Source organism: Lepisosteus platostomus, chromosome 6 (assembly GCF_059453375.1).
Source record: "Lepisosteus platostomus isolate fLepPlt1 chromosome 6, fLepPlt1.hap1, whole genome shotgun sequence".
NCBI lineage: Eukaryota > Metazoa > Chordata > Actinopteri > Semionotiformes > Lepisosteidae > Lepisosteus > Lepisosteus platostomus.
Window position 1 is genome coordinate 61,029,364 of NC_142616.1, and position 22,523 is coordinate 61,051,886.

A 22,523-nucleotide genomic window follows, 5' to 3' on the forward strand; every position below is an offset into this window, starting at 1 on the left:
CTATTGCAGTGCATAGAAGTGAAAGAATAGTTGAACTAGAAAGGAAAAAGGTCCAACCTACCCTTCTCAGGTTTAATAGTTACTTCTATTCTGAACATATTGAACCCTTTGTGAAAGGACCAAAGTCTCAGAACTGCATTAATTCTCCTTAATCAAGTGTTTCTCTGATACAACACAAAAGGCCTGCTCGATCTGGGTAGATGTCATAATGAGTGTGTTAATGTTTCTGAGAAATGCAGCACATGAAAAACATTGCAGCTGGACATTAACGAGTTCCGTCTTTGAGTACAAAGGGAGTGGATGTATTTTCACCTTATTTTGCTGTCTTTTGTGGTTTCACGAGCCATTAAAGTGATAAAAACGAAAACGATGAGTAAAACACCTTCCTCAAAAGCAAGATAGATGGCATAGCTCTCTGATAATGGCAAACTTATGTTCTAGTCAGCTTATTCAGCTATTAACCTTACCAAGGAAGTTGTTGCTGGGATATACTACCCAATTACTTCACTTTAAAACTTGTCTGAGGAGAGAACGGAACATGGAACCTTGAAAAGTGTGAGTATCAAGGTTTCTGTTTTCTGTTTTGCTTACCTGCAATTCATAGTCAAACATATTAGAAGTTATACCAACTGTGTATATCGTACAGTTTTATACTGTCTGAATATTTACATCTTCCTCATCAAAGCCTTCAGGTTTTTAAAGAGAGTCTTATTCAATGTAGTCTTATAAATATTTTGCTTTTTTCAATTTGCTATTCAACAGCCTAATAAAGTCTCTTCTTGGAAACTCTTCAAAGTGTCACTGTGTAATTGTAGATTTACAGTGGAAAATAGTTTGTATTAGACAGCCTGCTTCACAGGTCTGACACAATTGAAATGATTAACCCTGACAGAGAATAGGTGTACTGTGGCAAAAATGGAAGATAGAACAGACAAAAAAGAATTATTTTCTTTCTTGTAGGCACTAAAGCAGGTTCTCCTGCCCAAAGGTGGTATTTATACTGTGAATGGACAGAGAAACCATTGGAAACATCGACAATTCCGTTGCTTTCTTTTTGGGATCTGCACATATTTACAGTATGTGGCAGGGATCTTCACTTTTGCAAATGGGGATATTTACTACCTGTAATGAGTCATCTGAGGTTTGTGCACTGTCTCGCGTACATGTTAAGCAATGTGACGTGTTCTTTGGGTGTATGAAAGAGGATTGTTTAGTGCAACTAAATTTAGCTGGCCTCTAGGAGCCCTGTCTGAGTCGGCCGCCATGTCAGGATTGCTTGAATTGAAGGTTGGGCCACAGCTGTTTGGCAGTCTGGTGTGAACAAAGGCGTACCCTGATAGATTGTCTGTCTGGTCATTCTAATGGGCAGTCCGCACAGGTTACGCTCAGGGCATGGCAGGACACTGTCAGGGGGGAGTGTGTCGTGAAGGAGATTGCAGATGTTCCCTTCAGGCTTTTACAATATGCCTCTTATCATTATACCTCGCTTAACACTTCTGAGACAGGAAAGAAACCAAAGTCCATTTTTGCACCCAGGAGGCAGTCTGGGATGAAAGCTGTTCTGTCATGAATTATTAACCTGTTTTATTCCTTCTCTTTCGGTGGTCAATGGGAGGAGAGGGGTCTGTGTGTGGTAGTAATGGCTTTCCATGATTGATATAAAAATCAGGCCACAAACAGAAGAGCTGAAGTGTTGGATCAGGTGGATTTACAGGCAAATCCAGCACTGTAATGATGGGATTGAGCTCTTTTTTTTCTGACCATTATCATCCATCACTGACCCTTATCTGCTTTCCAGCTGCCACTAAGTACGACACCACAGACACGTGATGCCCTAATGGCTCTCGATGTTCCCACGGATAAGTCATGCCTAGTTAGCATTTGTAAGTCCATGGAAAATACAACTTCTGTCTTTAATTTCTTGTTTGAAAGGGCAGACACTTTGTTTGACGTCTGTTGTATGCATTGAGAAAGTTATAGTGATTAAATACAAAGTGAACGGCTGACCTTAATCAGAGAAAGTAACAAGGTGATTTTCAGAGCTTTCGGCTAATATTAATTATGAATTAAGGCTGATTGAGAGTTTTATTTTATTTTTTAAAAAATGCTCCATATGCTACAATGGAGGAGAAACTACCAAAAGGGATACTGTAACTGTGTAACTGTTATGGTACATTTGAATCTAGTTTGATGTCCTCCGAAATGTGGCTCAAGACATAGCACTTTTGCAAAATTTGTTAAAGCTTAATCCGGAGAGGGTGTTTTAGCTTTCCAAACCATCTCTGCATGACCATTGAAATATATTAACATTTTTCTGTACAGTTGGATCAACCAATGAATACACCACTCACTGTGTTTCTGACCCTCAGTTAAGGATCATGCAACCAGAATCGTACTGTAGTTCCCTTCCCTCTGTTTAGCATTAAAAAATGAAAGCAAGCTTTCTGACTGCTGCTTTCTGGCCTGCCATCCCACTGTACCATGACTCATTGAAGTCTGATGTGTGAATAACTGCATGATCCAAGTTGCCTGAGGAGTTCAGACCACTCTGAGTTTTCCCCAGTGCCCTGGGTGTTAAAAGGGTCACAAACAGTCATCTGGCGTAGAGTCCCTGTACAAAATTCCCAGGGCCCGTTTCACAAATCACTTCTGGGTGGCAAATTGAAATGAATTTTGTCGTTAGGTCTTTATTGAAAACATAATGGCCCCTTAATAATCACTTTTTAAAGCTCCGTTTTAAATCTTTGAAAGATTCAGCCAGTCCTGTCCAGTTCAGTGAAGTCAGAAGGATCAACTGGGGTCTTGCATGTGTTTCATGGTTTTGTTCTGAATGATGTGTGTAACAATTGAACAAATAAGCTGATTGAGTTGTTTTGATGGGGGGAAAAAAATGTTCCACCTCTTCAGAAATTTTCAGACCTTTATGGGTTATTTCTCAAACTTGCCGGATAGTGGCTTTCACATCCCTGTGGTATCGCGTCACATAGTCCATTTCTCACTTTTACTGCAACATTGATCCACACTAGAGGAGCACTCTACCCCTTTTCTTCATCTTAGCTTGTATAATTAGTGGCTTGTCTCTCTTCCTGTGGCTCAGCTAAGATCATGATTAAGCTTGCACTAGTTCCAGCTTGTTCATTGCTTCCCTGAATAATGCTGTTAATGGTGACGGTGAAGGTGCCCTTTGCCCTGTGTTTTATTACCTTTAGCACTGATACAGCCTGTTTTTCTTTTTTCTGAAGACATTTCCCTCCCACAGGCAAGGGAGTAGTTAGACATGTTGTACTACACTCATATGTCCCAGGTGTCATTCCTCATGGAAGATAAATATCTAAATACTCTTTCTTTAGCATTATGCATTTCTGAAGTGTTACTACTGTACGTTATCTAAATCTGCAAAAGAGCTTTATGAAGCTGGAGCTTTGTTCTGCTTTTGCAAGCTAACGCCTATGTAGTTACTACGGGTTTGGTTATATAGTCGGAATACTTTTCAACACACTGTTGGCTTGAGAATTGAGCTGCATTAATTTTATTTAGGCATTTATTGATTCAGATTCAAATTCTTTTTTTAAAAACTGGGTAATTCAGAGTGTGAAACTGGTCGCTGGCTTGTTTTGCTAGGCTCAATAATTTGTCATTACATTACTTTACCATCTGCAATGTTGTGTTGTGCTAATGGTATACCATTATCTCCTAAAATATTTCACTGGCATGATTTTCCATCCACTGTCTGTTGAAATTTTGTATGGACTGATTGTTCTTGGGCTTTATCAGTTGACTCATTGCCCACAAGCCTCTAAATATTGATGTCTTTTGGCACAGATGAAATTTTTAAAGTGTGTGAATTGGAAATAGTTTGTTGTACTGAATAACAACAAATACATTGGCACTAGTAATCAGTAAGTTAGAAAATTATGAGTGGGGAAAATACTAGAGATGATATGATATTATGGAAAATATTCAAATATTATGGATGAATAGCAGCTGTTGTCACAGAATGTATTTTGAATTCCCACGTTCACTGCAAAATAATTTTGACCGATAGTTGATATACTTCTACAGTAACTTTGTGCAAGATAAAAGACTAGTTGAAGTTGTCATAATTCTGAAAACTCTGGAGGTGTAAACATGATGCAGGAAATGTCTTGAAGAAGTTTTGGCGAAAGCCAGTTAGATTTTCCATAGCTAAAAGTTATATGAACTGTGATGATGGAACTATAAATGACATAATCTACAATTATAGATAGAAGGAATTATATCTGATTTGGAAAATGTGATTGAAGTCATATTTCTAAAGCAACTAATAAAAGTTATTTAAAGACTGATGAACAAAAACGATCATTTAAATGACGAAATCTACATTTGAAGATTTGTGTGGCATCTGAGAACTTCATGATGTCATTTTCTTTAGAGGTAAAAACAGGTGTAAACTTTACCTTGTCATAATTTTTTTAGGATCCCGTCCCTTAATATCAACAACATAGGCAACATTTCACAAGAGAAAAAAACTAACATTCCCATCACAGCAATGTGTAAATGAAATCTTTGCTTCATTACAATTAATATTAAACAAGTGGTTTCCCAGCTCATTTCCTCTCTGGGTTTGTACAATCTGATGAATTTTGAAATCCTTTGGGGTGATAAATGACAAACGCAAGGAATGATTAATTAATTGGTGATTACTACACAAAATGGTCCAGTTGTTCAGAAAACATTTTTTTTGGCAACCTTTATAATTGAGCAGAAAATCAAATGAAGCTAAACAATGAAACTAAATTGGCTTGCGATTTCAAAGATTTGTAGTATTTAGAGAGAGTGTGAATATATTATTCAAGCGCATGAATAATCTTTCAAGCCGATAAAGGTTTATTTATCCAGATCTAAACATCTTGATATGTAACACAGTGAAATATTGCCATGCCTCTGTGTCCCTGTTCTGACTTGAAATGTCAAATTTAATTTTTGAAAGGGATAGCCAAATGACACTTAAAACGTTACCAAACCTATAGCAACAGCAAAGAAATCATAAACCAAATGCACAGTGAAAATACAACACGTACAAACTACTCCTAAAAAGCTATTCCACAAGTAAGAGATCCTATAAAAAAAGAAAAGGCATTTTTTTATCCTGATATTCAATCTCCTTTTTTTAGTCAACAAGAAACCTTATAAAGGAAGCAAAAATATTCCCTCAATTCATTAGACATTGCTGGATGTAGATCCGAAGAACAGGAGATATTGTACTGCACTAAAAATAAAAATTGTCAGCTGGCCAGCAGTCACAGGGGCAGCTAAGCATGGGAAATGAACACGGCTAAATCTAATGAGTCCTGTGTGGTGTTTTGCTAGGTTTACACCCAAGAGACAAATTGTCCTTTCAGCAAGCAATTAAGAAGCTGCTGAATCAAACTCACAATTTGTTAAAGATACTTTTTTCCTCTCTCTACTCTTTTGGAGCATGGTGCACTTAATTGGAGTTATAGATACAATGAAGGAGCTGGGAAAATTAAATTTGCTAGACATCCTGCCTTAGATCTACAGTATGTGTAGACATTTATAGGCAAGATGAACACACTTTGCTTTTACAGGATATAGTATAAATATGTACACTGTCTTAAGGGTCTACAGTACAAAAAGTTTTATAACATGATTGCTTTTATATTCTATTAAATCTATCTATTTCTGCTAAAAGGGTCGTGCTTTTAGAATGTGCTCATGGACATCTCACTGATGGATTGCACACCTTATGGCTTTACAGAAGAGCCTTTTCTGTCTAATGTGGGAGGATGTGGGCTTTTCTTTTGCACAACATTAGGTGTATTTTAAACAGACAACCCCTAATTAGAAAGGAGGGTTTTCTTTCCGTTTAATGGGGGTTGAATGGACCATTATTGCTACGGTATACTTTGGTTCTGTAATTAACGGGCAAAGGGCTTGCTTCAGTTGATGATTAGCCACATTCCAACCTGTCTGGCTGCAGGAGGCAGTGGAGCTTGTAAGAACTTGTGATTTGTTTTTTCAAATTGGAACCTATCTGTCTGAAAGTGTGTATGCAGTTCATTGCCATTTACGAATGAACCCACCCCAGTGATTTGGGTATGCGCTGTGAGTAATTAAGACCACATCTCTGGGAGGATTTTCCCTTTGACTTCATTAAAACTGTCTTGAGGAATCTGTTGATCAGCACTATTGGACTAGAGCATTTAATCCTCTCTTTCCTGCTTCATTCCTTTCAGATCTTGTTTTTTATTCAGTAACAGCTTTCTGAAGGGAAATCATGGCTTCATTTATGAGTTTTGCAGCTTTTGCACCTTATTAGTATATAGCTCAACTTTTTGGGAGGTAAATTTCCAATTGCAGCACATTCTTAGTAAAGTACTGAAAATCTTTTTCTTTTTCACAATGCACAGCGTGTCAGAACACTATATAGAGCCATGCATGTTATGCATAGGGTTTCTAGATGGTTGATCTAGTTAGAGTCGCACTGCAAAAATTCTCTTTAAAATCTCTTCAGAAAACTGCTAAAGAAGGCACAATCTACTAATAAAACCTCAAAATGAATGTATAACTCCTGAAGAAGACAATATTGGCTATACACATCCCAGATTGAATTTATCCAGGATAAAGCAAGTGTCAAACAACAGGGATATCTCTGACTGTGCCTATTAGTTTGCCTGGAACAGTCCTCTGACTTGCATCTCAGCACTGCTGTTTGCTTCTGTGCCTTATGATCACAAAAGAAGCACATTGTATCTGTTTTTGTAGGATGTGTTTCCATTCTTTTTGATCCTATGGGGATGATAGCACTTGACCAAATTGATTTAAGAATGGTGATTCCAAACTGGCTTATAAAAATACTGTGATGTGATTTTCTGTTTAAAATCACTGGATAGCTCCACAAATTAAACAACAAATGCTTAAAACAAATTAAACTTCAAATACTTAACTTCTAACATTTACACAAGGCTTAGGAGTTTGTACAGAGATAAAAGCACAGTTTAAAACAAAAGTACAGTAGATGAATATAATTTGACAAGTGAAAAAAAAAACAACGATTAGAAAAGGAATAGATGTATAAGAAAGGGTCAGTCAATACAGGAAAAAATAATAGTTGTAGGGAGAGGTTTTTTTCTTGTTTCAAGTATCTAAACAAAATTGAACATGATCTCGCTCTCAAGCTAGAAATGGTTGAAGACATTGAGATAATTTAGGTAATTCAGGACTTAGAAGCTGGTTAAAGTTATGATAAATATGAAATAATATGATGTTATTAAAATAATAAATATATGAGTATTTTTTCACTATCTGTATTAGAAAATATTAACTCGTAATATAGGATATAAGAGAAAATGAACCATTTGGTTGTCTTATTAATTTGATGCTTATTAACTAGTAACTTCCTGCAGCCTCATTCAGACATTTTTTCAAATCCTGGAAAGTAGGCCTCATCAGCGTGGCTGGGTAGTTGGATTCAGATACCAGTGAGTCTTTGAACTTTTGTGTGTGGAAATTCCTTGTGTTTCCAGTTCTGTACAGCTCTATAGCTCGTTATTTCAAAAAGAGCAGAGGCGGCTGCAGTGCCTATATTGTACTTTAAGGCAAAGGAGGGTCAATAACAATTCAGAACACTTCATTGAGGCCAACCGTTTTTCAGTTTACTTGTCTTTGAAGTCTTTTCAGGACAGCAAGAAAGTAGGATTCAAAACAAGTGTTCCAAATAAGAAATTACCAGTGGACTTGTACACTTTTAATCTTACTTTACCCAACTTAAATTGTATTCTGCAGTATATATTCAGGTGTTCCTTTGGCTTCTTTGTAATGCTCACCTGCATCCCATAGATGGGAACACAAATGGATCAACATAAAAACCCAAATCCTTTTCAAAGTGATCTGTCTTTTTAAACCCTGTCAGTGAACCCCCCAGGCTTAATGCCTTGCTAACCATCAAAAAGCATTTCAGAAGGAATCTCCTTTGTTCTCTTAATTGGTTATCTCTGATTGTTTACTTTTAAGTAATGCTTTGTGTCAGAGCAAATGAAATCCAATCTTCTCCCGAGTGTTGAGACCTGCACTGCAGTTTGTTTTCATGTTATTCAACATTATTATTATAAAACATTTATAATAATCCCATCTGAATGCCATCAGTAGTCATGACATGTTTTGTTTACTTCAGCAATCCCAGAATGCTTCAGTTTCTGTATGAATTTAAAATGGACAGAATGAAAAAAAACATGCACTACACATAAATATATGTGTGTGAATTGATAAAAGAGCTAATTTAGCTTAGCCTCATCCCCAAGCTATCACTTTAAATGTAGTTGGAGTTACTTAAGTCCTTACCTTCAAACAAATTTAACAGAACCAGAAACCTTTCCTTTTAAAAATGACAGTTGACTTGAAACAGTACTCTTTAAACTGTGAAATAGAAAAAAAGCAGATGGACTGATTGCTGTTATGTCTGAAATGTTAAGTTTGTAAATGTCAATGGAAATAGTATTTTTGAATAGGCTTGTTTCTGTCATCAAGAGAACAGAGGGTTATTTCACAATTAAATATATATTTAAAGTTGTACCTGTTTCCCTTTAGTGATGAGCCTGCATTAAAAGATGGTTAATGTTTGTTCAAAAGCCAATATAATAACTTAGTCAAAGATCATTTTCTTCCAAGGAAGTGAGATGAGAGGCTACAAATTAGCTTTGGTAACAAAGATGCTATAGAGTCCTTCACATGTTTTCGTCTTTGTGCAGTCTAGTGGCGTTCAGTATTTCTAGTTGTCTATAAAGATCTTTTGTGTCCATCAGAGTGACGGATGCACCGAGACTTAAGATCATCAAAAGTTTCTTCAAACTGTCTCTGACAGGTTTTTACCAGGTAACAGAAAAAAATGCTGTTTCTCCTTGTTAATCATTTAAGAGGATAGCTCTAGTAAGGACTTGAAACAAATCCAAGTATTGATGGAAACAAAAAGTACTCTAATTATAACTGAGACTGTGCCCTGCAGTTTTGTGCTTACAAAGGTGCATATTATCCCTTATATAATGGTTTTATTTGAAGAAATGATCAGTTAAGATTAAAATGTAATTTGAAGTAGACATAGCTTTTTCTTGTGGTACGCATTTGATATTTTTGTATCATTTTTTTCATCATATTCATTGATTGAATGTGATGAGAACTGGCATGTGTTGGACTTGCCAAGTTTTTAAAAAAGACCATCAGTTTATAGGGTTAAGAGAATGAGTAATGTCTATAATAGTTGTGTGTCTTATTGTCTGTTGTGAAATCAAACAAGCAGAGACATCAGATTTTTGTTGGCTGCCAATTTCCAATGATTCTACCTCAACCTTCAAAGGTTTTGGCCAACATTGGAAGTAAGTCTGTTGCACTACTCCTAAAAACCCAGATCTAAAAGCAGTATCATAGATGAGGTCACAACTGAAAGACTATACTGTAATATTGCCTTTCTTGACTGGAATATTACTGTACTTAGGGCAAAGGATTATACTTAATCAAGCTTTTCTACACTTTAATATTTTACTGTATTATAAAATAGTAGTTATCCATTTCAAAATGCACTCTTGTTTGTATAAATTACAATGTCTTTAATGTATAAATGTTCTGTTGTCACAACTCTTCATAATTGAGTAAGATTTTTTAGTGGCATTCTAAAAACTTCAAATTCATCCAGATCAAGAAATCAAGTGTTTGCATAATTAAATACCTAGAACTCTTTCTTTAATTAGTGTTGATGAAAGTATAGCTGAATGCTGGTTTTCTGTTTGTTTTTGCATACTTTTACTGGAATTCTAGACCGCCCTGGTTCAAAGATCCACCTGGTACTGTAATGCTAGCACAAAAAAAATCTTAACTATGATTAATTATGGGATGTGGTAGATTAATCAAAGAAATCTCTGCAAACGAATGATCAGCTGCTAACTCCACCTAATTGGCAGTTCTCAAGATAAAAGGCATGCTTATGCATTAAGGAATATTTAGAAACACCTCTCTAGCAGAAGAAGGCCAGTGTCTCCTTAAGTGTTAGCACAGATTATCATCTGGTGAAGGAAAATACAGTTCAAGTGTGAATACATTAGAAAATACAGAGGCATAGACCATGCCTTACAATGAAGAGTTCTTCATTCTAATAGATGCTTGGAGATGTGACACAGGGCAATACTGGTCATTAGCCTGTCATAGACTAAAAGGCAGACAAATAAATCACACAGTCCACAGGTGTTTTCCTCATAGGTGGGCTCTGTGGAAATATTGGAAGGTGATCAGAGATGGGTTGGTCCTACCAAGGAAGGATAATTAAGATAAAGTAAAAAGTTATTGACAGATACTGTATAGGTATAAACATAAATACGATAAACTGCTTTAGGTACCAAGCACTATGTTTCTTCAAAATGTACAAATATAAATACATTAACTGCAGTACGAAACGTATGAATCCAGTTGTCTCAACAAAATGTCCAATGGAAAGATAGTTTTTGATGCAACTAATTTTGTTTTCAACATTTGTATCCTTTTTTTCCCCCTAGTAGGCCAAGCAACTCTTTAAAGTTCTGGAAAGTTAAAGTTCCTTTTTGTGAAAGGGAAACTGTGCCACAAATTAGTTTTTAATAACTTTCAACATGCGGAGCTGTTCTCCACCTACGAATATGTGTCCAAATATTTAACAAGATGTCTAAAAGAAATGTTTTTTTTTCTTTTCGGGGGACATGGTGGGATATGTTGGAATGAAATAAGGGCTGTAGAAGGTCTGATTTCCATGTTATGAATAGATGGACTCTGGCAGTCCCTGAAAGTTGTTTTGCATATAAATGGAGTCCCTTAATACCTCACTGTAATGATGAAATGTTCAGTGTCTCTGCAGAAAATAGTGTCTCTTTTCAGCTTCCAGTCTGCATTGACCAGACTGTGTGAACTAGCTGTTCTTTCTACCACTTCCTTGCCAATTAGTCAGGAGCGAGGAAAGGAGGGGCATGAGATGAGGGAAGCTGTTTTATTAGCTTGTCCTTGTTTTTGCATGACTGTATGTGGTGTGCATTTCATTGACCTTGTCCAGGGACTGTATGTGTGAATATTTAGTTTTAGAGTTGAAATTTGTTTTCTGCCATACCTGATAATAATGCCCACGCAGCATTCAAGTGAGTGTGGGTTTTTTTATTTGATTCATTTCTTGAAAAGGATTATTTTTCTAAAGGTGTTTCTCATTTAATCTTTTATTTTATTTTTTGTTGCACATGGGGGTAGGCCACTGGATTCATTACCAGAGGGTAATGCATCCCCAAGATCCTTAATGCATTTGAGTAAGGTGCCTCAGTGCTGTTCCTCTAGTCAGCTCAGATATACATGAGTTTTGCTTAAGATGTTTCCCATACATGCACAGTGAATTCTAAAAACTGCCTGATGATTATTCAATGCCAAGGGATTGTCTTCCTTTAACAACCAGTAGGTTCATAATGCCAGACAGAGAATGCCAACTTTAAAACCTGTTTGTAATTATAAAGATTAGTGATAAGATGTGAAAATATTTTCTTTCAAGGCTCCTGTAAACAGAAAGTGAACCAAAGGCCCTTTAGGTTAAAGCAACAGGTGTGTTGAAAGAGCAACAGTCTTTCCTCTGTAAGATTCAATTGTCATGCCTCATTTAAACTTCTCTTCAGATAGCAGAACTACATATTTGCGGTTGAGTAATTCTTAGTGGATATCTACTTATCCTGTTATTTTTATATGACATTATTTCTGTAGTGATAGATGTTTCAGTACTGCATTTACTTTCCCTTCTTATTTTTCTGTCTCATACATGTGTACACAAAAGCGTAGGATTTTAGTTTTCTAGTTTTAGATGTACCCCACTCACATTTTTGTGCTGTACTATGCTCAGATTAATTCAAGATGACGAGGATATTTGTTATTTGCCTTGCGAACCAGACTGGTGTGCAAGGATCCCATCTCTGTAATCTGTTAATTGCTTTACTTTTTCCACAATAGTTTTAATCCTAAAATTAACATGGTCTTGTAACACTCTAATGCTTATATTTTTATAAGTCTTATAACTGTAGCTGTGTTTTTCACTTTCAGCAGGTGGCAATTATTTTAATCTTCAAGGGCTCCAATAAATTGGGTGTAGTTAACAAAGTAGTTAATAAATTGGGTGCTGTTTTGCAGGTAAACAAAACCCTATATGTTGAAATTGCACAAATAAGAATGACTTCCTTTTGTTGTATGTTATATTTGTCATTAAGAGTTTCCTGGAGGATTGTAATTGAAATTTCACTTTAGATAGCATTTTGTTGGAAAGGTTACTATAGTGTTAAGGACTTAATGATCTCCAAACTGTACTTAACATCTCTGCTTGTGTTTCCTTTCAGATTCTGCTTGTGGGATATGTTTTAATTAAAGTTCAGTGCTGGAAGTACAAGGGGTGAAATGCCTCTCTAACAGAACATTAAAGACAAATGGTAAGAAATGCTTTCATCTCCTATGTCTATAGCAACTTCTAACCGTGAATAATGGTTTTTGACACCAGTTGCAAAAACAGTGCAAAAAGAAACAATATTTCTTCATAAGCACCATTATTGTAACAGTATATGTATATATGCCAGTGTCAGAGGAGATGGAGGGGACTCTAACATGAAAGGTGGATATTAGGCCTGTATGAATGTCTCCACCCATGTTTGATGTCCCATTACATTGTCCATAAATAGGCTGGGTACAGTAGTTGTTCTTTTGCTTCACGCACAACTGGAATGTGTTGCATTATTCCCTCTGCAGACTTTTGCTCCTGTAGACCATGAACTCGTCATGAACATCTGACCACTCGATGCTCATTACTCTGTTTATTATTGGAACATTGCAGCACCGAGGTGAAAAGTAGAACTTATGCCTCAGGCCAGGAAGTTACTGAAATGTGTTAAAAAGTCAGTGTAGTCTCTAAATGTCTGTGTTGAGTAAATTAACCACCCCCTTCCCATTTATAAATACAGATAAAGATTTGGACTCATTTGTTTTCTTTATGAAAGTGATAATGTACAAGGGTAAAATTATAAATGGCTCCTAAGATCTGTGATTTAGTAATCGATCAGAAGAAAATTATAGATATTTATACTTAACATTTTTTAACTTTGTTGTTAAGCCATTTTTAGTGCTACATCTGCTTGGAACAGATAGACTTAGATTATGTATTACATGATTTATCTTTTCAATTGTTTGAGTTCATTTTTTGCTTGATCCTAAATGTTGGCACTTCGGTTCGCCAAAATGTAACTTAGACCTTTCCGTATCATTATTGTGATTGCCATTGGACTTTTTAAAAACCATTCAGTGCCATTACGCTGAAATGTGTTATTAAAAGGGACTGAGAGCTGAAGCCCCGAATGGCTTGGATTTTGAAAACTAGTGGAAGTGATTGTGATCTCCTCACTCAACACTCATTGGCTATTGCTCCCTGTCCCCTGCCTGACCTTCAGTCCAGTATGGAATGAATGGTGCAACTGGTGTTTTTTAACAGTGTTGTAATTGTTTCTTAAAGTCTTACACTATTTATTTTTCCACAGCTTACTCAATATCATTTTATGATTTTCATGTTAACGCCAGAGAAAGCTCTAACATCGTTCTTTACACTGCTAGAAATGTTTAATTGCCAAACTGAGTTGGAATGTTTCATCTGGAATCGCCTCTACTGAAATTGGATTTTCATTTCTTCCAGAATGTTCACCATGCCTCCTGGGATGGTCCTTTTTCCTGCCTTGCTGTTTGGGCTCTGGGGTCGCGTACTGAGTGGTTATGACATCTTTACCCGCAACGGTACCAAGTTTGAACATCTGGCCCTACATCCAGACTCCGCGATTGGCACAGTCTACGTCGGAGCCACAAACTACCTTTTCCAGTTGAGCTCTGACCTTCAGCTGAAAATGGAAGTAAAAACCGGCCCTGTGGAGGACAGCAAGGAGTGTCTGCCCCCCATAGACAAAGCTTGTACTCACGCTCGCCTGACCAATAACCACAACAAGCTGCTCTTGGTAAACCCCTACAGCGGAGAGCTCATCACCTGTGGCAGCGTCCATCAAGGCATCTGCGAAAAGCGGGGCTTGGATTCCATTAAGAATATCTTGTTTCGGACAGAGCGGCCAGTGGACACCCAGTACGTTGCCGCCAACGATCCCAATGTGACCACAGTCGGGATGGTGGCCAAATCTAGGGACCAACTTCCTGTCCTGTTTGTCGGGCGTGGCTACGCCAGCAGCCTGCCTCCTATCTCCACCCGCAACCTGGTGTCGAAGCCCATCTTCTCTTACGAGGACACTGCGAAGCTTGCCGTGGCCGGGCGGCTCTCGGAGTACGACCACCACTTCATCAAGGCCTTCTCCCATCGCTCGTCCGTCTACTTCCTCTTCTACCGCAGGGACCTCAAATCTCAGTCTAGGGAATACAAGACCTACGTTTCCCGGATTTGCCTGGATGACACTTCTTACTACTCCTACGTCGAGGTGCCTCTGGTGTGCAGGACGGCGGAGAAAAGGTATAATCTGCTGCAGGCAGCCCATCTGGGCCTGCCAAGCCTGCGCCCGAGTGCCAGACGCCACGAGATGCTGGAGGAGGTGCTGGTTGGTGTCTTTTCCACCGGAGAGGCGAACACGGGGAAAACGGGCGAAGAGTCGGCGCTGTGCAAGTACACCCTGGATGAGATCAACCGCCAGATCAACAGCACGCGTGACCTGTGCTACACGCGGGACGGTCGCTCCGAGGGAGGTGGTGAGGCAGCGTACATCGAGTATGAGGTCAAGTCCAACTGTGCAAACCTCCCCTTGGTGAGACATCCTTCCATTTTAAATTGGCCTTGCTTGTTAGCTTTGTCCAACAGTCTTTGCGGTTGTGAGTTAAAGCTCATGTAGTAGGCTTCTTACAGGACATTTCATAGGGATTTCTTCCCCAGAGGTAAACTACCATATAGTAAATTTGCTCCTGCCAGGATAGATTTGCGTCATATTACTTGATTAGCTACACTGTTTCAAATGCTTTGCTTTTAATGCACTCACAGCCTTATTTATTCTAGAGTTTAAGGAGTTTAAAGCAACGTTCACATTTTGCAACATTAACAATCTTGCATTTTAAAATAAAGGGTTAGGTACTGATTGGATCAAAAAAAAAATCTAGTTCCTCAGGACAGGAGTCAAGCTTCCAAAATCTATGTACATTCTTTGTAACACAGTAAATGAAATGATACTTCTTTGCCTCTTTGTGTTTAGTAATAGTCTTTCCTATTTTTCAGCCTGGTGGCTTAGGTTCACACTTCTTGCATTGGGAAGACAGTTATTAATATCAGTGAATTGAGCAAAACAAAGCAGCTGTACACTGTATTCTCTGAAAATAGACAATTCTCTGAAAATTCTCTGAAAATAGACAATCGGGGATACCATTTGCCTTTGGAGTTTTTTTTAGCATCTCATTTTTAAGTTCTGGGCTTTCTTTCTCTATTATCGCTCCTGTAAAAGTTAAAAACAAACAAACACTTGTTGGCTACCTATGGCAGCGCTATAAGTAAAACTCTTATGTATTTAAAGTGTATATCCTGCTTTGCTTCTAATCTCACAGTGAACAAGTGAAGCATAGTGTATTTAATGAGGATAACAAAGAGATAAATGAGTCTAACTGCCATTACTTGAGAATTGTAAGGTATGTGACCCACATTTCAGGCGTGATTATAACATATAGAGATGTCAACACTCAACTCTTTATTTTATATTGGGAGTTGATCAGGGAGTTGATCTCTCTCAACCTAGAAAGTTAATGAGAGTTTAACAGGACTGACGGAAGAGAGAAGCAAACTACTTTGCAAAGCGTTACGCTCTTTGTGGTTATCAACCCCAAACAAACATATGTGGAACACATAAATATATCACATTTGCGCTTTAAAAAATGACATGATCCTCATTTGGAAGTTAGGGTGTAGTTACGCTGAGCTGTACAAGTAAAATCTGCACTAATGGAAAGCCAGTTTATGTGCAAAGTTCATTGTTATAATCGGTGATGAATCACTGTTTAGCATTACAGTACATGGCTTAGGTAAAATTATACCAGCTAGATTGCTCCCATTAACTGCCCAGAAATAAAGAATTCCTAAATATGTCACATTTGTATTGCTATTCAGACGGTGAAAAACACCTTTTTTTGACCTGCAGAACACCCTAGACGCCTACCCCTGCGGCTCAGACCACACTCCCAGCCCAATGGCGAGCCGTGTAGCCGTGGAAACCATGGCAATCTGGGAGAACCCTAAAGCTCGTCTCACAGCTGTGGCAGTCAGTGTGATGGAGGATCACATCATTGCGTTTCTGGGGGATTCCAAGGGAAACTTGCATAAGGTAATCCGTGTGATCTCAGCTTGGTTTTTTATGCTTGTTTTTTTTTTTGTGTTTGCTTAAGCACCTTGTGTTAAGAGACTTGCTTACTGCTAAATAGAAATAACATCGAGAAATGCTATTCTACCTGGGACAACGTTCACTTTTTTTGTGTGTTTCCGAGCTCAAATTGCTTTGCCTTTGATATAAATCTCAAGTCAAATATAAGCAGGACATGAGGCCTTCCTGAGTGGGTCACCTGGTAAAGTTCCTTGCCTGAGCTCAGATCGAGTTCTGTGATTACGGATTCGAACCTTGGCCATGTCACATGACTGGGCCATGACTGTGACTGGGAATCCCCAAGCAGGCTGAGTGCTGTCAAGTGTAGGGGATGATTTAGTAGGCTAGTGTTCTCTCCGCTGTCAGCGGCAGGATGACGCCTGTGGTCTCCTAGACATTTGCAAGGCAAGCAGTTCCTCATCAACAGGCGATGAGCCTTCAGTATGGGACTGGGGCGACTGTGGGGTGCTACAAGACAAGTGAGCGGGTTGGAAGAGTCTGCCAACACTTCCTCATTCTCCGCTGTGTGCGGTCAGGGGGTTCATAGTTAGGGCTGAGACTTGAAAAGCACATAATAGGCTGTCCAAAACTGGGTGGGTATAACAAAAATAACTGGCCATTTTATATTTGAAATATACAGTAAATGGGCAGGATATTTCTGTCATCTAACATTGTAATAATAGGTGTTGCTTATTCATGATCTTGTAGGCTCCTAGTATTTTTTTTTAGCTGAACAAGATGTAGTTCAAGTTCAAGATCTAGACCTAGTTCCTTCCTTCATTAAGAACAGCACAGGAGAGGTTACAACTTTGACTCATTTTTTTTACTTAGTTTATTCGTTCAGAATTCTCTGCCTAGAATTACATTTCTCTGTAATATTCTAGTCTTCAGTACACAAGCTCCTTGCTATTCCCTTTGTCAGTCTAATCGATTCTGGCTGGGGAAACGCACAAACTGTGCACATTTGCAAAACAATAAACCTATTATACGTCATTTATAATTTACATTTCACTGCAGATTGGAAACAGCTGGTAGTTACTTAAAGATTCTATAATGGAGTTTGTCCCATTTCCAGGCTGATATGAACAGAGGTAAAAATATGAGTTCTTACACGGGGGCCTGACCTAATTGAATCAGATATAGAAGCAATATAAGTCAATTTATATGTATATTTTTTTATTTTTTGCTGAAGGTTAAGGCTCCTTTATAGTAGAAGATTGCTTGGTTATGTCCCGCCTGCAGATAGTGTAACATTACTTGATTCTATGGAAACTAGGATGAGCTCTGGGCTGATGAGCCTCTAGGCTCTAGTGTGGACGTCACTTTTTTAATTTAGGTAAAACAGAATAGTTTTCCAGTATTAGGGTCTGAGTGGCATGCTTCTACTGGACAAGTGAAATTCTTTAGTATGTCACTTAGGCCATTAATAACCATACCTGTGACCTGTGGCTGAAGAGAAAACCTCAGTCAATGAGCAAATAGTTCTCCTGTCTCCTGACCAGATTAAATGGCTTTTGCTGGCTCCTCTTTAATGATCTTGACACTTCTATAAGAGTCTTGTTTTCTGATGTCTGCAATGGATGTAAAAAATGCTAGCATTATGTATTGATTTTAAAACTGCAATAAAGCCTACACAATTGCATTTTTTACCTTTAATTTTGTTTGTGTGACTCAGGTAGTACATTTATGCTAAAGAAATTCATCTTGGGATTGTGAGCCCCATGAACAAAATGAATGATGACATAGACTGGTGATAATTTCTTAGAAGAGCATCGATATTTGTTTTAGAATCCCATCGACCCAAGCAGACTGGCTTTTCAGTGCATTTTCTATGTTTCTAAGTCAATGGAGCCTGTAACTACCCTTTGCTAAGGTCACAGAAAGTGGCACTTGTAACAATATCTGTCTTGGTTGTCTTAGTTAGGGACTTTATACTATACTTAGGAGGTGTGGGAAGCAGGAAATTACAGAACTGCCAGATGGGATTGGAAAGCGAGGGAGTGCAGACGGGGGTTCTATTAAAGTTAGACCTTGGACCTCACCCCCTTGAGAATTTTAGTTTGTCTGTGTAAAGTTTTCTTTAAGTGGGTGGAGGATGGGGTGTCGTGACCTTTGAATTAAAGAAAAACAAGTTTATGTCAACTAATCTTATCAAAATTCTTTCAATATTCCACATAGCCTCTTTTAAATTGTATCTTACATTATCGTTTGGTGATGCTATAATGACAATTTTATATTTCAGTGACACATTTAAACATTCACTGGAAAAAATCATCTCCTGGCCTTTCATCTCCTGCCAAACAGCCTCATAGAAGTCATGATATGAATATTATTTTGCTACTGGGAACTTTGGGAAGTCTTTGTGTGGCAAGTCATGAACATCTGTAAATGCATCTGTAAATATACTATCAAGTTGCTCTCAGGACCCTCATTATGCAAAAGGCAATTAAGAAGCTCCACATATCCCAGTGGCAGTATAGCATACCTTTACCTTTACACATGAAATTTCAATATGTGAAATTAAATTACATTAGAATGGATGGGTAATGTTCTTTCATGTTCAGCAAAGAACAAAGTAAAATGTTTCAATGTCATTATATCATGGCATTGTTTATATATTTATTAGCTAAATTTCACATTGTGCAATTCCAAAAAGCCAGATTTTCTACCTGCTCTCAGAATTACATTAATACAGGACAACTGGCCTCATATTGTACCCAGAGAAGCATTTGATTCCTGTGAGAAAATTGATTTTTCCTTTCTCTTTTGTCAAACATTCAATAACCGTTGTGCAACTTTTGAAATGGATGTAAAGTGTCACCTCCTCTGAAGTGGCGCCTCCAGTAATTGAACAGGAAATAAATAGTTTCAGATTTATAAAAATAATTCTAATTTGATTGCCTACAAATTATCGCTCATAAATGGAAATGTAAGGTTAACTGAATTTTCAGCTCAGTTTGTGTTTTAAGAAGAAATTAAACCCGAACTGGAGCATAAAAATAGTATTGATTTTTTAAAAACCATGTCCTGTCAATAGAATTTGGGAAAATGTCTGGTAACAGACTTAATAAGCCTTCTTTAACTATGGCTAAAGGTTTTGAGCTTTGCCAAATCTTTCAGATTTGCAAACTAGGCTTGAAGAAAGTAACAGAGCATTTACAGGTATCTCACAAGCCAGAATGTGAAACTTTGGATTACAGACAAGCAATAAAAACAAGGAAGCAGACAAACCCATGTTGCAGATTGAGTATAGCCATTACCCCCAGTAGCGACCGAAAGGAGCCCCATACTTTTCAGCCTTTGTTTTATAAAACAAAAGAAGAAAATGCACTTGCACAAACATCGAAGCCAACAAATTAAAAGCTGATCCCTGTGTTATTTATGAACACTAACCAAAAACCAGGGTTTTAAAATGAACCATTTTTTAAAATTAAAATGAACAATAACCTAATTGAATTTTCATAACCGCATGCCCCCTTACACTGACTTAAACTCTGCTGGTGTGGCTTTAGAAACCTTATTCAACTAAGATTAAATCTGACATGTTTGTACAGCAACAGGTTTCCAAATCAAATGTTATTTTTAAGCAAGGTCAGTCCAGAACAACATTCAGAGGGTATTTCATGGCAAGCAGCCATTTTCCTTGTTCTCATGAACTTGGGAATTCTCCTGAAGAATGCAGTTTGCATTGGTCTTTTGTAGTTCAGCAGATTGACAGGGCACAGCAGAACAAAAGGGCAAAATTTGCACTAAACTTAGCCTCTCAGGGAAACACAGCATGTTCAGGGAGTGAAAATATATTTTTAAACATCTGTATAGCACCGCACTGTTGCAGATATAAGTATGTGTACCTTGTTTATGTCATTCTCAAGGAAACGTTACATTTTCCGCTTCAATGAATGAGGTTTCATTCACAAATTGGATTTGCTTCACAGAACCCCTTCAGCTCCGAGTTTAGAGAAAATGTATCTGAAGAACATAACGTACTGAAAGAAGACTTGCAAGCAAGTGGTGATAGCTTAGCCCACTATGCTCATTTTCTTTTGGCAGATAAAAGGACAGATTAGTTGCTGTGATTGATTCTTAAAGGACTATAGAGAGAGCCATGACTGTATATTTCTAGACACGTCTTATGAAGGAGAATTCTTTGTTCAAATAAAGTCCTTTTATTTTTTTCAGGTGTTTCTGGACGCCTCTGGGAAAGCTGAGAAGTATGCCACAATAACTATCCAACCCAATGCCGTCATTGGCAGTGACCTGCTACTGGACCAATCACAGGAGTACCTGTACATCATGACCAATTCACTGGTCAGTAAAGCCACCGTTGCATATGCAGTGTGGGGGTCTGTTATTGTAAACATGCATTGTGCTTCTATTCCCAAGAAGTTACACCTCATTGGAATGTACTGTCAGTCGCCAATTGATATATTCCTTCTAACAATTTTCATTGTTATAACAAATTGTTATAACATTGTTATAACAAAGTTTCATAATAACGATGGTATGAGCACTTAATGTGCTTTTAACCAAGTTATTAATGTATACAAGTTATGTTACTAGTTATTCAAATGAACAACAAATTGAGTTGGACATGATGACACCTTGGTGGACTTTGTTCATCTAAGCCAGCGATTCCCATCCTTGGGGTTGCAATTACACTTGGGGTCACAATAAGAAAAACAGCATGTTTGATATGTTGTTTGGGAGATCAAAACCCTAATCACAGACTGAGCTGCATGCTGAGCATAATTGTTTAGTTTATTGCTTATTGGTTTATTTTATATGTAGTATAGCACTGTTTTTTCTGGTCCTGAACTTATTTTTAGTCTTCTGTACAGTATAGGCCTTCTCTATGCATCATTTTAGGTTTTCATAGAATTCCTAGATTCAGTTGTGGGCTTACATTGAGGTAGAGGTTGGCGTGCTCCAATCTATATTAAAACGCTTGTGCGATATACAGTATGTTAACGTAACATTCTTTCAAAGAATTAAGAGCAGTGGATTGCATTACATTAAAAAGAAAGCAAAATGACTCACTTTAGATTTACAAGATACTAACTTTAAATTTGTTTTCTTCTTCATGTGCTTTTAGATAGAAAAGCGACCGGTTGCAGAATGCTCAAAGTACCTCGACTGTGAATCATGTCTTTCTGCTAATGATCCCTACTGTGGCTGGTGTGTTCTAGAAGGAAAGTAAGTTTATTTAAACATAAAAATGTTTTTCTTACCAGTGTCTGAATATTAATGCAACTAGTGGCTTACTAATGATGGACATCGCCATCCAAGAATCAGTTGTTTTGCGAATGTTTGAGTTTTTAAGTATAATACGTTTTGGCTTCACTCGCTTAGTTGAGTGGTAGCGTCCCGGCCATAGGACGAGGATTACACCACCAAAAAGGAAACGCTGGGGACAGTTTGCTGAGAGGAGGGGAACTAGGGGCCAAATTGGACACAGGGAACAGAAGCATAAGAGAGCAGAGAGCAACAAGTGGTCCACATATTCAGAGTGAAAACGCGAGGCGAACGCAAAACAAGGTTTTTATTTTTTGTTCCGTCTTGTTCGGTTGTTTTCTTTAGCTTTCTTGTTTTCGCTTTCTTGCTTGTTTTTGGAAGTATGGTCCACATATAAAATCAATGCCAGAGGAAGTGAGCAGACCCGACTAGCAGGTTTTTATTTCATTCTGTCTTGTATTCCCTTTACTGCCTGTTGTCTGAAACGCGGTCCACTTACTGAAAGGGAAAAAACGTGAGGCGAGTCTGAAACGAGAAACCATTTTTTGTTTCGTTCTGTCTTGTCATCTCTTTCCTGCTTGTTTGAAGTACAATCCACAGAATTTATGCGAAAAATGCGAGAAGAGGTGTGCGCAAGAGCCTTATATATAGCGAAAGTCCATAATGATTCCCATAATAAACAGCTGGATGAGATTGTCTTTTCTGTTATTATCCCTCATGAACAACAGTTCAGAACGTCCATTTACTGCTATAGTTTCAATAAATCTATGTAATATTTCCTTTTCCTATAACTGTTGCCCACCCTCCATTCAATAAATTATTTCTTGTCCATGAATTTTAAACAGATTGTAAGAATGCTGTCTCATATGCTTCATGAAGCAGTTTCTT

The 22,523-nt window shown here is 37.8% G+C and overlaps 1 protein-coding gene across 1 annotated transcript in view; it reads left to right on the forward strand.

Annotated features, from left to right (window-relative positions):
* Positions 1–22,523, forward strand: part of plxnb1b (plexin b1b) — a 129,692-nt gene that overhangs the window by 71,202 nt on the left and 35,967 nt on the right. The window contains exons 5-9 of the mRNA XM_088636722.1: positions 12,375–12,464; positions 13,712–14,813; positions 16,185–16,367; positions 20,583–20,711; positions 21,496–21,596. Of these exons, the coding sequence (XP_088492848.1) occupies positions 13,713–14,813; positions 16,185–16,367; positions 20,583–20,711; positions 21,496–21,596 (1,514 nt within the window). The 5' untranslated portion in view covers positions 12,375–12,464; position 13,712. The remainder of the gene's footprint in view (positions 1–12,374; positions 12,465–13,711; positions 14,814–16,184; positions 16,368–20,582; positions 20,712–21,495; positions 21,597–22,523) is intronic.